This window comes from Echeneis naucrates, chromosome 13, assembly GCF_900963305.1.
Source record: "Echeneis naucrates chromosome 13, fEcheNa1.1, whole genome shotgun sequence".
Lineage (NCBI taxonomy): Eukaryota > Metazoa > Chordata > Actinopteri > Carangiformes > Echeneidae > Echeneis > Echeneis naucrates.
In genome coordinates this window covers 1,724,414-1,738,140 of record NC_042523.1, presented here as the reverse complement: position 1 = coordinate 1,738,140, position 13,727 = coordinate 1,724,414, and the positions used below count along the sequence as shown (strand labels likewise).

At 40.2% G+C, this 13,727-nt stretch overlaps 1 protein-coding gene across 1 annotated transcript; it reads right to left on the bottom strand.

The window, feature by feature from the left end:
- Window positions 1-7,186: 7,186 nt before the first annotated feature.
- Window positions 7,187-9,547, bottom strand: LOC115053034 (olfactory receptor 10R2-like). Its single transcript, XM_029517592.1, has 2 exons — window positions 9,538-9,547; window positions 7,187-8,121 (listed from the first exon to the last, which is right to left on the bottom strand). The coding sequence occupies exons 1-2, from the start codon at window positions 9,545-9,547 to the stop codon at window positions 7,187-7,189; spliced, it is 945 nt and encodes a 314-aa protein (XP_029373452.1).
- Window positions 9,548-13,727: the final 4,180 nt, after the last annotated feature.

The window sequence follows — 13,727 nt, the reverse complement described above, 5'->3', positions numbered from 1 at the left end:
AACCTGGATGGACTGATATCTACAGTGTAGTGAAAAACTATTTGCCCCCTTATCGATTTCTTACTTTTTTAGCACTTTTGTCACTCTTAGCCATTTCAGATCAAGCAAACTTAAATTTAAGTTTATAAGATAACTCGCAAGTAAACAAAAAATGCAGTTTTAAGTGCAGATTTTATTTATTAAGGGAAAAAAAGCCATCTGAACCTACATGGCCCATGTGAAAAAGTAATTGCCCCCTAAACCTAATAACTGGTTTCATCACCCTCAGCAGCAACAACTGCAGTGAAGGGTTTGCAATAACTGGCAATGAGTCTTTCACATCACCATGGAGGGATTTTGGCCCACTCCTCTTTGCAGAATAGTTTTAAATCAGCCACATTGGAGGGTTTCCGAGCATGAACCGCCTTTTTAAGATCATGCCACAGCATCTCAATTTGGTTCAGGTCTGGACTTTGATTAGGCCACTCCACAACCCTATTTTTTTTCTTTTTTTTAAGCCATTCAAAAGTGGACTTGCTGGTGTGCTTTGGATCATTGTCCTACTACAGGACTCAAGTGCTCTTCAGCTTGAGGTCATGAACTGATGGTCGGACATTCTCCTTCAGGATTTGTTGGTAGAGAGCAGAGTTCATGGCTCCTTCAATCACAACAGGTTGTCAGGGGTCCTGAAGCAGCAAAGCAGCCCCAAACCATGACACTACCACCCCAATGTTTCACTGTTGGTGTGACGTTCTTTTTCTCAAATGCTGTGATCATTTTACACCAGATGTAACAGGATTCACTCCGTCCAAAAAGTTTTGGGGATCATCAAAATGTTTTTTGGCAAAAATGAGACGAACCTCCATGTTCTTTTTAGTCAGCAGTGGCTTTCACCTCGGAACTCTGCCATGCATGCCATTTTTGCAGTCTCTCTCTCTTATGTTTGAGTCATGAACACTGACCTTTACTGAGGCAAGTGAAGCCTGCAGTTGTTTAGATGTTGTTCTGGGTTCCTTTGTGACCTCTTGGATTAGCTGTCGCTGTGCTCTTGGGGTAATTTTTGTTGGCTGGCCACTCCTGGGAAGGTTCACCATGCTTTCTCCATTTGTGGATAATGGCTCTCACCATGGTTCGCTGGAGTCCCAAAGATTTAGAAATGGCTTTGTAACCTTTTCCAGACTGAGACATGTCAATTACTTTTCTTCTTATCTGCTCCTGAATTTCTTTGGATCGCAGCGTGATGTCTTGGGTTCAATAACGCGTTAAGTGTGTTACATCATTTCCACTCACTGGTGATTGTGCTCTAGTTGTGCTGTATTACCTTGTGTGTTGTCTTTACTTTTCTTCTGCTATTCTTTCCTATTCACTAGATTAATCCGATAGCAAAACTGTTGTCACACTAACACTGGTATAGAACTCAATATCTCTCCCCTTTCCTGAACAAATAGCCGATTCTGCTGCTCCGCTAGTCAAACTACATGATTAGCAATGTCTTCTCTCTCCACTCTCTCTTCCTCCTTCTCCCTCTCCTCTCCTCTCTTCTCCTGTTCTGTGTGCATCGTGTCTAGCTATTCTTCTGCCTCCTTTTATGATAGCACCTCGTCATAGATGCAGGAAGATGGTAGAAATGGAGGCGAAAATTAGCAAGTTTGAGTCGCAGCTCCGCACCTTAACTAGCCCAGCCTGTGCTAATGTAGCTAGTCGCCCTTCTTTAGCCAGGGCGGGTTGACCTACACCAGCTCGTACAGCAGCCGAGAGAGTTTCCTCTCCCCTAGTGGCTCCCGATTAGCCGGGATCTAGTAAGGGCAGCTTGGTGACTGTCCAAGACAAGAGGCATAGTCATAGGCAGCGGCCCACGGTTCACCACCAACCAGTTCACGTTTCCAACAGGTTCTCCCCACCTGCTGAAAAGCCGTGTGGGGATTGGCGATTCTATTCTGAGGAACGTGAAGTTAGTGACACCAGCGGCCATAATTAAGTGTATCCAGGGGGCCAGAGCAGGTGACGTTCAGTCTTATCTGAAACTGCTGGCTAAGGGTAAACGTAAATATGCTAATATTGTTATTCACGTCATCAGTAACAACACCTGACTTCACCAGTCGGAAATCACAAAAATTAATGTGGAATCGGTGTGCAAGTTTGCCAAACAATGTCAGACACTGTAGTTTTCTCCGGCCCCCTCCCCAATCGGACCAGTGATGACATGTACAGCTGCATGTCATCATTTAACGGCTGGCTGTCGAGGTGTTGTCCCGAAAACAACATGGGCTCCATAGCTAATTGGAAGTCTTTCTGGGGGAGACCTGGTCTAATTAGGAGAGATGGTGTCCATCCCATCTCATTTCTAGGAATATGGCCGATTTTATTAGAAATCCAAAAACCTGACAATCCCGAGACCAAGAGGCAGAGCCGCAGTTTAACACGCTCCTCTGCGCCTCATTCAGAGCGGTCACCTGCTGAGAATAGAATAGAGTCTCTGTCTATGTTTAGGTCTATAGAAACTGTGTCTGTCCCCCGACCACCTAAATTTAGAAAAGTTAATAAGCCCAAATTCCACAAATTCGGTCTCAAATAACACTGCAATTAAATGTGAACTGTTGAATCTTCGATCACTATCATCAAAATCTCTACTAGTTAAAAATCTCATAGCTGATCATCGTATTGATTTATTTTGCATTGCAGAAACCTGGCTGCAGCAGGATGAGTATGTTAGTCTTAATGAAGCTACACCCCCCACTCATGTTAGCTTTCATATCCCTGCTGTATACCGTCCACCTGGTCCGTACTCAGAATTCTGGGTTAGTACTCATTACAGATAAAATCATTATACTGGGAGATTTCAAGATACATGTAGATGTAGAAAGCGACAGGCTTAGTTCTGGGTTTCTTTCCCAGCATGTGGATGAACCCACTCACTGCTTCAATCATATCCTTGATTTTGTTCTAACATATGGCATTAAAATTGACAAGTTAACAATCTTTTCATCAAAACTCTCTTCTGACCGACCATTACCTCATTACATTTGTTTACTTTAATTGACTGCACAGCATCAAGGAATAAATTCAGCTATAGAAGATGTTTATGTGAAGATGCTGTGACTAAAGAGAGCATTCGGACATCATCTCCAACAATGCCATATCTAAATTCAAATGAGGATTTCTCATACACAGGTTGATGTGACCTTGTGACTAGCACTATGGCCACACTGTGTTCAAATCTTGATGCCCCCTCTCAAAAAGTAAGCAATCAAACAGAGGAGGCTGACTCCCTGGTATACTTCCCAAATTTGTGCCTTAAAGCAGACGTCAAGGAAATTAGAAAGAAATTGGCGTTCCAGTAAGTCAGAAAAGTTCGTATAGAGCATGCTGCACAGGAGGTGTTCTTATTCTAAAGGAGAAGGAGTCTTCAGACCTGAGTCAGTTCTGTATGATCTCTCTCCTGAATGTAGAGGGGAAGATTTTCTTTAGTGTAGCTGCACAGAGATTAGCAAGTTATTTGGAAAGGAATGGCTTAATAGATACTTCAGTACAGAAGGCAGGGATACCAGGTTTCACACTCCTGGGTTTGGGAGGTGTTTGATTATTTTAGAGTGCCTGGAGTAGTTGTCAATTTAGTAAGAACATATTTCCAGGATATCAGACAATGCTTAAGTACAGCAGGCTTTACAGCAGGTTGGCAGAGGCTAGAAATAGATATTATGGCAGGGTGTACAATTTCTCCATTAGCATTCTCAATGGCAATGGAGGTAATTATTATAGCTTCTAGGTGGGTTGTAGGTGAAGAGAGGCGGCAGTAGGCTGGGATGCGCCTTACACCAATTAGGACCTACATGGATGATATGACATTGATAACTACAACAGTGCCATGTATGAAAGAGTACTTGAGAGACTTACTAAAAACTTAAAGTGGGCTAGTATGAAAATCAAGCCTAGTAAGTCTAGAAGTATCTCAATAAGTAGAGGAAGATTAAGTGATAGAAAGTCTGTAACAGATGAGGAGGAAATTCCAATAATTAGGGAAAAACCAGTAAAGAGCCAAGGTAGGTGGTACAAGGCAGATTTTCATAACGGAGAGAACAGGTAGTGCAGTTTTGGAAGGATGTTGCTGAGGGACTGGATAGAATAGATAAATCAGGACTTCCAGGAAAGTTGAAGCTGTGGTGTTTGCAGTTTGGATTATTTCCCAGGTTGATGTGGTCACTGTCTGTATATGAGATTCCAATATCTGCTGCAGAGAAACTGGAAAGACTAGTAAGGTTTTACATTAGGAAGTGGCTAGGTGTTTATCGATGTTTAAGCACTGTAGCACTGTATGGGAAAGGCATACTTCATACTTTGGAGGAGTTTAAATTTACTAAGGTTAGGACAGAGCTTCTGTTATCTGGGAGTAAAGATGTGGTAGTTAATAAGGTGGCTCCAAACCCAACCAAGGGGAGAAAGGCCGGGGAGGCTTGGGGCTTGGTCCAGGCAAACCGGTGTGGAGTAGAGCAGGTCCCAAAGAGAAGAGGAAGCTGGTTGTAGAGCAGGTTCGTAGACAGGAGGACATATTAAGGAGTGTGAGGGCAGTGGCTCAGGCTAAGCAGGGACAGTGGTTGAACTGGGAAGGTGTAGAGAAGAAAGAGTTTAGTCGGAAAGAGCTGTGGAGTATGGAGGAAAGTAGTATCAGATTTTTGATGATTTTTGATTTATGATGTATTGCCAACTCCCCAGAACCTAAAACTCTGGGTAAATGGAGACCCACTATGTTTGTTGTGTTCAAGTACTGCAACTCTAAAGCACATCTTGTCAGGTTGTAAGGTTAGTCTGTCACAAGGACGGTATACGTGGCAACATAACCAAGTTTTAAAAAGCTTAGCTGCAGGCATTGAAAATATACAGAGGCAGGCAAATTTAGGAGGTCTAAGACAAAGAGAGTGGCAATTCAGTTTTTTCAAGAAGGAGGGAAAGTTAATAACATAACAAGGAGGCAAGGCAGCTTAGAGGATGCTAATGACTGGGAGATGCAGGTGGATTGGGAGGAAACCTTGTTGTTCCCCAGGAAATAGCCTGTACAAAGCTAAGGCCTGATATCATTTTGTGGTCTAGGAGTATATTCCATATTTCATAGAGCTGATTTTTATTTTTTCAAACTGAGTTGTTGTTTTTTTTTTACTTTCAAATTCTTTTTTTTTTCAAACTCAGTTAATGGTCTCAGTCTCTAGTTTCACATCTTCTACAATATAACATTATGTTCATAATTTAAATGATATCCCCATTTATTGGAAAATATTACATGAAGCTGGATTCAGGTCCGTGACTGACTGTACCCACATCTCATATTTACATTCTTTTATATTTTGATCATTTTTATCGACTTTTGATATTACATTTTCAGTCATTTTTGTTGTAGCCTTGTGCCATGGTGATGTTTTCTATCTCTGGCAGTGTTTGTGGCTGGGAGCCTAACTGGCTGGGCTGGGACTCACCTGGCACTCATTTAATTGCTGCCTGGTTGAGAGACAAAACTCCTGTGTCAGATTATCCCATTGTTTGTTTTCTCTTGTTCAACCAGTTGTCTATGGGTGCATTGATATATTTTTGATGCTGAATTCTCCCTGTGTGTCCTACCTCTGTACTTCATTGCCTCCATAGCTCTCCAGTTCAGCTTGCTTCCTCCATCTGCCACACAAGTCAGTCCCTGCTAATTCCATCAACTTCCTTCTGACAATAAACTTCAAACTGTCTGTACCTCTCCCTCTTCTTTTGGGGTCCAAACACAAAAATCTCCATAAGAACTTGTTTATAAGAAACAGCACTCATAGATTTTTCTGCACAGGCTTCAGGTAACACAAGGAAATATAGTAATAGTTATCAATAAAAATAAATATATTCCATAGATAATATACACCAGTGTTCAATAAGGGTAGTTTTAGCAAATAGTTTCCTGGTCTTAATTTTTCTGTGTCTAGATATTGTTTTAGTTAAGTGCAGCTATTAACATAAAAATAAAATGTGCTTTTTGAGGGGAAATTCAAATCATGTCAAAAAATGCGAGGAAAATCGTGAGAAACAGTTGAAGTGGGAGGATCAGAAAATGTTCTCCAAAACTGAAATGAAAGATATGATTTATTTTATTTGCAGTATATACATGACAATATTTTCAGCCATGTACATGCTATGTACATGATGGGGACATTTTAAAATGATGTACTGTAGTAATGTAGAAAAACTGGGATATCATGAAATACAAGACCTAAAGTTTGCAGTGTCTTAATAAGCAGCAAGCATGAAATATGAAACCTGTGATAGTTGTGAGTTTATGTTGAACTACAAAAGAGCTTTTTGGTGACACATACGGTTTGGTCAAATCCAGCCACTTCTAAAGCAAGTGAATAACTCTAAGATACTGTGGTGTCACACAGTGACAATGCACATGTGTAGTATAGTTCCATAAACCTGAACTCTGAACCAGTTGTCTCAGTGAAGGGATAGCTCGATGTCATTTTCCCTTTAGTTTTTACAGACCTATTGACCAGTCTGATTTATTTAAATTGCTGCTAATGCTGCCAATAAAATATTTCATTCTCTTTTATTATTTGAGTGGAAATAATGATCATTATCTACGAATATATATTGATACATTGTTGATATTGATGACAGGACTGAGGGGTTTTCCAACAGTGAGGGTGAGATGGTGACTAAAAGGTCTATGGCTGGATAAGCTGTGATATGAGCCTCTGTCTGATGAAATCTCTCTAACCCTGACCATATGAAATGTTTAATTTTTGTCAAGGCAGCTGGTCTGTAATTATTGTTTAGGGTTGATACTCAAATTCAAATTCTGTAACTGACAGAAATTATATTCATATTCAATATGAACTATTTACTTTATAAAAGCCTCATCCAAACACATGATGTGTACTGTGAAGAAACTGATATATCGGCCTCCTTTTATAGTATGATTTGATGTTATATACATTGAGCAATTAAATAGGAATAAGTGCTTACATTCATATAAAATACATTCAGCCCATTTCTAGGTTTGATAGAAAATGCCCTAACCCTTATTTCCCAGTAGTTTCTCTAAAAATTAAAATCTTGATCATCAGTACTGATGACATTATGTCTCTAGATTTACTCAAACAGGTTGAATAGTTCTGTTAATTTCTTTAGAATACTTTAAGGTCTGCTCAAATGAAAGTCCATGAAGAAATCAATTAAATTAACATTAAGAACTTCTATTTGACATCATATTTTTACCTGTGAGGCGGATTTTGGACAGATTGAGTCCATACATCACAGGATTGAAGAGCGGCTGGCAGATGAGCCAGTACAAAGACAAGAAGATGCGTAGCATATTGGGGATACTCTTCATATTAAACCTGCTCTGTATTAATTCAAAGCTGGCACCCACAGAAAAGTTCAATAGAGAGGCCAAATGAGGTGTGCAGGTACTGATGGCTTTCTGTCTGGTCTGAGTAGAACCAGAAAAACACCCAAGAAGAATTTTCAGGTAAGTGAACAAGATAAAAATTAAAGCCCCAAAGATTGTACCAAAAGATGCAACAAGGCCATAAATATTTGTCACGTGAGCATTTGAGCATGCAAGCTTAACAACAGAGTGGCTATCACAGTAAACTTTGTATATGGTGTTTCCACAGAGCTGTAATTGGGAATTCAAATATATGATGACAGTGCATGCAAGCAAAGGGTATAACCATGTTACAGCAATTAGCGTGGCAATCTTATTAAATGTCATCTGTGTATGATATTGTAGAGGATGACAAATAGCCAGATATCTGTCATAAGACATGATGGCCAAGGTTAAATATTCTACAGCTCCATATGTGTGTACACAGAAACTCTGCAAGAAACAAAACGACAGAGAAACAGTGTGAATGTCAGAGAGGATCTGAAGCAGCAGGAATGGAAACAACCCTGTACTACCATACAGTTCATTTACAAACAGGCTGCACAGAAACAGGTACATGGGTTCATGTAAGCTCCTGTTCACACAGATAACCACAATCAGCAACACATTAGCACAGATAATGAATATATATAAAAAAAAGATAATCATTAAATTCATGTATTTCAAAGTCCCAGTGTCAAAATAAGCAACAAGTGCAAAATATGAAACCTGTGAAAAGTTCATCATGATCACTGTTCGATGAGTTTGCACTGGATTCTTTGTAGATTAGAAGAAATAAAACTTCATTAAATTTTAAATGTACACTTTTTGGACCACCCTGCACTGACCCAACAGAATCAGTGGACTAAGAAAACAGTAATGGGTCCTCAGACTAACAGATGCGAAATTCACCAAACTCACCATCCCCTTACTGAGGCTGTGTCATGTTTAGATGAAACATATGGTTTGAACTCTTAACATGAATATGATATCCTGAAAATAGTGTTATGTTGAACAATTCATCATCAAATAGCTATTAAAAATATTCTTGATTGAAATGTCACTGTAGTGTTTTGGTCGCAAGTGTATGCTGTTTCAATTTGAGCCTCACCTAATATCCTGCTGTAATTGGACCTCAGTTCCTCCTAAATGAACTGAAACTCTGCCTTTAACTTTTAAAGACACAGGACGCCCACGACACAAGTATGACGTCATCATATTTATTATGCTGCAAGATAGAAAAACTTTGGTGCCTTTTGTTTCCAAAGACTAGCCCTAGCCCCAAACACACTAGAAATAAATTGGTTTCCATCGATCTGCATTCTTTCCATTAATCAATTTATCAAAATCTATTTATTCTTACACATTTATTTTAGACTACTCTTTCACAAGAGTAACATGCAGTGTGCTGACAAAGGACATGTGGAAATCAGGTATAGGTAGTTTAAAGTTATCATTTACCAATAATACAGTGCTGTGAAAAAAATATTTGCCCCCTCACTGATTTCGTACTTTTTTTGTACCTTTGTCACTCTTAGCCATTTCAGATCAAGCAAACTTAAATATAAGTTTAAGATAACTCACAAGTAAACACAAAAGTCCACTCCAAGAGCCTTTATGTTATTTTTAGTCAGCAGTGGCTTTCGCCTTGGAACTCTGCCATGCATGCCATTTTTGCCTAGTGTCTTTCTTATGGTTGAGTATTGAACACTGACTTTTACTGAGGCAAGTGAGGCCTGCAGGTGTTTAGATGTTGTTGTGGGCTCCTTTGTGACCTCTTGGATCAGTCATTGCTGTGCTCTTGGGGTAATTTTTGTAGGCCAGCCACTCCTGGGAAGGTTCACCACTGTACCATGCTTTCTCCATTTGTGGATAATGGCTCTCACCGTGGGTCACTGGTGTCCCAAAGATTTAGAAATGGCTTTGTAACCTTTTCCAGACTGAGACATGTCAATTACTTTTCTTTTTATCTGCTCCTGAATTTCTTTGGATCGCGGTATGATGTCTTGGGTTCAATATGGCAGACAGGTTCTATTTAAGTGATCTCTTGATTTGAAAGGTCTGGCAGCAATCAGGCCTGGGTGCGGAAATTGAACCTGGCTTTCCACAGTAATATGATTAATCACAGTTACCTCATCATTTAATAAGGGGGGCAATTACTTTTTCACACATGATCATGTAGGTTTGGATAGTATTTTTCTGTTAACAAATAATTTCATCACAGAAAAACTGCATTTTAATGTTACTTGGGTTATCTTTGTTTAATATTTAAATTCGTTTGATGATCTGAAACAGTTGAGTGTGACACACATGCAAAAAAGTAAGAAATCAGGAAGTGGGCAAATACTTTTTCACAGCACTGTATATGTCCTAATCAGTAGATGTGGGGAACACTCATGGTTGAATAACTGTGGAGATACTGGTACACTTAGTCCTGAAAAATTTTGTTACCACTGATCTTGTGCAGCATTTGGGGCCCAAAAATGTATTCAGCTCAATGTTTAACCAGGGTGTCACAAATCCATACACTTAGTGAGGAAGGTAAAGAAGCTGGAGCTGATGTTCAACCAACACATCAAAATCCTCTTCTTATATAAGCACAAGGTGTAATAGTGAAAAGTATCAAATCACACACAAACAAAGCGAGAAGCCATTCAGTGTCCAGAAGCAGCGAAGCATGAAGGGGCATGAGACTCCACTTATTATGGATGGGAAGGAAAAGGTCAAAGGGGCTCAAGGGCAAAGTCCTCAATAACTTAGAAGATAGGGATAAACAATTTTTGAAGGTGGAGAATAGGAACCACTGGTTTGGTTCCTGTGGTGACTAAATTGTCCATAGGTCTGATTGTGGGTGTGAGTGGTTGTTTGTCTCTGTCTGTCTCTGTGTGTTGGCCCTGTGATGGACTGGCAACCTGTCCAGGGTGTACCCTTCCCTCGCCCAGAGTGAGCTGGGATTAGCTTCATCACCACCCACAACCCGGAAACAGAGATAAGCGGGAGAAGATGGATGGATGAATAAGAATAGGAACCTCAAGGTTTGTACAAGCCAGATGAAGTTCTAGGTGAAGGATACGTATTCATAATGAGAACTGCCTGTTAAGGAACGTTTCCTCAACTACTCCAGACAGAAAGCTCAGGAGATCGGATGCTTACAATAAGGAGGAGCAGCCTGTCACTTGCGTAACACCAGTTTCCTTTGGTTTATCAAGCACCAAAAATTTCAAGAAACTTCTTCTGAAATTAACTCTAACTTGCAAGACTGTCACCATCCTTGTGTAAGACTTTGTGACGCTGTCACATCAGCATCACATGACAAAAAACACTATCAATAAGTTTAGGGCAGTTTTTTTTAGACTTCAAATTTAGATTTTCAGATGTCATTTTACTCTACATTTGCATATAATTGAGAATAAAATAAATCAAATCAGATTTATGTGTATAGCGTCAAATCATTACAAAATGACATCAAGGCACTTTACATATAGAGCAGGTCTAGACCAAACTCTTTATAAAGTGATTTAAAGAGACCCAACAGATCCCCTGATGAGCAAGCACTTGGTGACAGTGGCAAGGAAAAACTTCCTTTAAGAGGCAGAAACCTCGAGCAGAACCAGGCTCGAGGGGGGGGGGGGGCATCTGCCACGACCGGTTGGGTTGAGAGTGGGAGAGAGAGAGAGAAAGAGTGAGATAGGCATTGGGGGGGTGTAATGTTCCTCCCTTACTGACAATGTACATAAACTAAGGAAAACAATAAACACAACATATAGAATAAAGACACATCATATATCTATACACATTAGACACTGTATTGGCAAGGAAAGCACTGTAAATACAATCTTGTAGAAGTTAAATATGTTCACTGTATATTTTGAAAAATAAGAATAGCAGCATGTACTGTTTATACAACATATATATATGTTATATATATATATATCAACTGTATAGTATAGGAAAAGCGCCAGGTGCAGCATGAAAAGGATTGCACTGGTGGAGAGAGATAATGATTCATTAGTGAGTGAGTGTTCATGATCCTAAAAACCTGGGGGATAAAGCAGTTAACAAGCCAGATAGTTCTGTTGCAGATGTTTCTATACCTCCTCCCTGATGTCTGGAGGGAAAATCAGGTCTACTTTGGATTCTTGGTGATGCTGGAAATCCTGCTGAACCAGCAGTGATGGAAGATGAAAGCTATGTTAAAGTCGGTGCAGTATCTTCAAAGGATTACTCCAGACGCACATTGTCTCATCATAGGTGATTTCAATCACTGCAGGCCCGGGAAGGCTCTTGGTAACTTGGTAACCACCGATATGTGACTTGTGCTACTCATCAGGATAAATGTTTGGATTTGTGTTACGGTACTATTAAGGAGGCTTATAAATATCTTATCAGAGCTCCTCTGAGCACGTCTGACCATAACACTGTTTATTTGGTTCCTCACTATAAACCAGTCCTGATTGATTGAGATCTTTACTGTCCACTGCTTGTGGAAACTCATCTTTGGCCCCACAAAAACATATACAAGAAACACAAAGTAGAACGTTGCTTAGTTCTGGACTGGTCAGATGGAAATTTGCAGGGTCTTCAGGACTGTCTCCAATGCACTAATTGGGACATTTTTAAAGATACTTGTGATGGAAATATTGATGAATTGACAGAGACTGTTTATGCTTTTATCACATTTTGTATAGATTCAGCAAGTCCCAAGAAAGTCACTAATTTCTATCCTAACAACAAACTATGGGTAAATGAATGTATGAAAGAAGTCATTACCCAGCAGAACATTGTTTTTAATCAAGGTGACATGCTCCATTGCTGGGAACTACAGAAGCAAGTGAACTGTGAAACCAAACTTGCCAAATTGTCATGCCCTCTGCTTCCTTGTCCTACCCTTACCTCCTCTCTCTGTGTGTACTGTAGGTTCTGATTACAGATGGGAAACTGCTTTGCTGGAGTTGGGGCCTGACCCATCCACCTTCCATTCATCACTCTCTGCCTACATAAGCTCCTGTCTCCAGTCAGTTAGCGCTGGATTGCAGACTCTACTTAGGATCAGCTTGTTCTTTGCTGCGACTCCAGCTAGCCAAGCTCTTGCAACCCAACTGTCAGCCTTGCTCTGGCCACCTCACCCCCTATTCGGATCTGCTCACCTGTCTGCCACAGGCTCTAGCCTTCACCTGCACATCCTTTCAAATCTTTCAATAAAACCCTGTAACTTGCCATCTGCCTTCCATCTCTGCCTTCTGAGTCCACCTACCTGGTTGTAACACAAATACAGATATAAGGATAAGGTGGAGAACCTCATGAGTGTTGGGAATTCACATCATTCTTGGGATGGGGTTAAGTATATGATGGGAATGCAGTCTAGGAGCTGCCCAATTTCCTTCCTTGGCAAACCTGACCTTGTCCTGGCCAGTGAACTAAATTCCTTCATTAACTGGTTTGATACATTTGATTTTAAGGAGGAATTGTCAGTTTTTAGAGCTGAGGTTTTCACAGATTCACACACCCATAAATTTGTAGCTGCTTACTCTTTCCGCCTCCTCACCATTAATGCTCAGTCCTGGGTGGATTGTCCTCCTTTTCCTGAAATCGAAGATCATTTCCTTTGTCTTCTTTGTGTTTAGGATCACATCATTCTCTTTGCATCTGTACACACTTCTTGTCTGTAGGCCCCTTCATCCCTGTTGTTGGTGTCGTGAGTGACATTGCAGTAAAGAGGGAGTAGAGAGGAGGGATGAGCACACAACCTTAAGGGGTGCCTGTGCTGAGTGTCATAGTGGAGGAAGTGAGAGATTCAATGCTAACATGCTGGTCTGTTTGCTATTGGGTCCCTGATCCACAGCCACAGGGGCGCTTCCAGTCCCTGTATCACTAGTTTCTCCACAAGCTTGTTAGTTTTGATGGAGTTAAAAGCCATGCTGCAATCCAAAAACAGCATCCTCATGTAGAGTGAGATAAACCGTTCAATAGATAATTTGAGTCTGATGTAATGGAAAGAAAATGAAAGAGAGAGTAGGTGTTGTCTTCTGATATATACATTTCCATTAGGATGAGCTCAGACTGACAACACCCCCTTACTGAAGGCGCTAAAAAGAGGCAGAGTCAAGAGATAATGATGGTCTGACTATATGTTAGACTTCACACAGCATCAAAATCTGTGTTCTGACTAGATTCTTTAGGTTCTGACCTTTACACTGACTAGGTGAGAGAATGGTGATTTTGGAGAGTTTCTCAAATCAGTTTTATCAGCTTTTCTTTTCAGTATTGTTCTGTGTTAATACAGTGGATTTAAAAATCTTTTAACATTTGTAATACATTATAAAAGTGATATTTGTTGTTGTTTTTTGTTTTTCTTTTA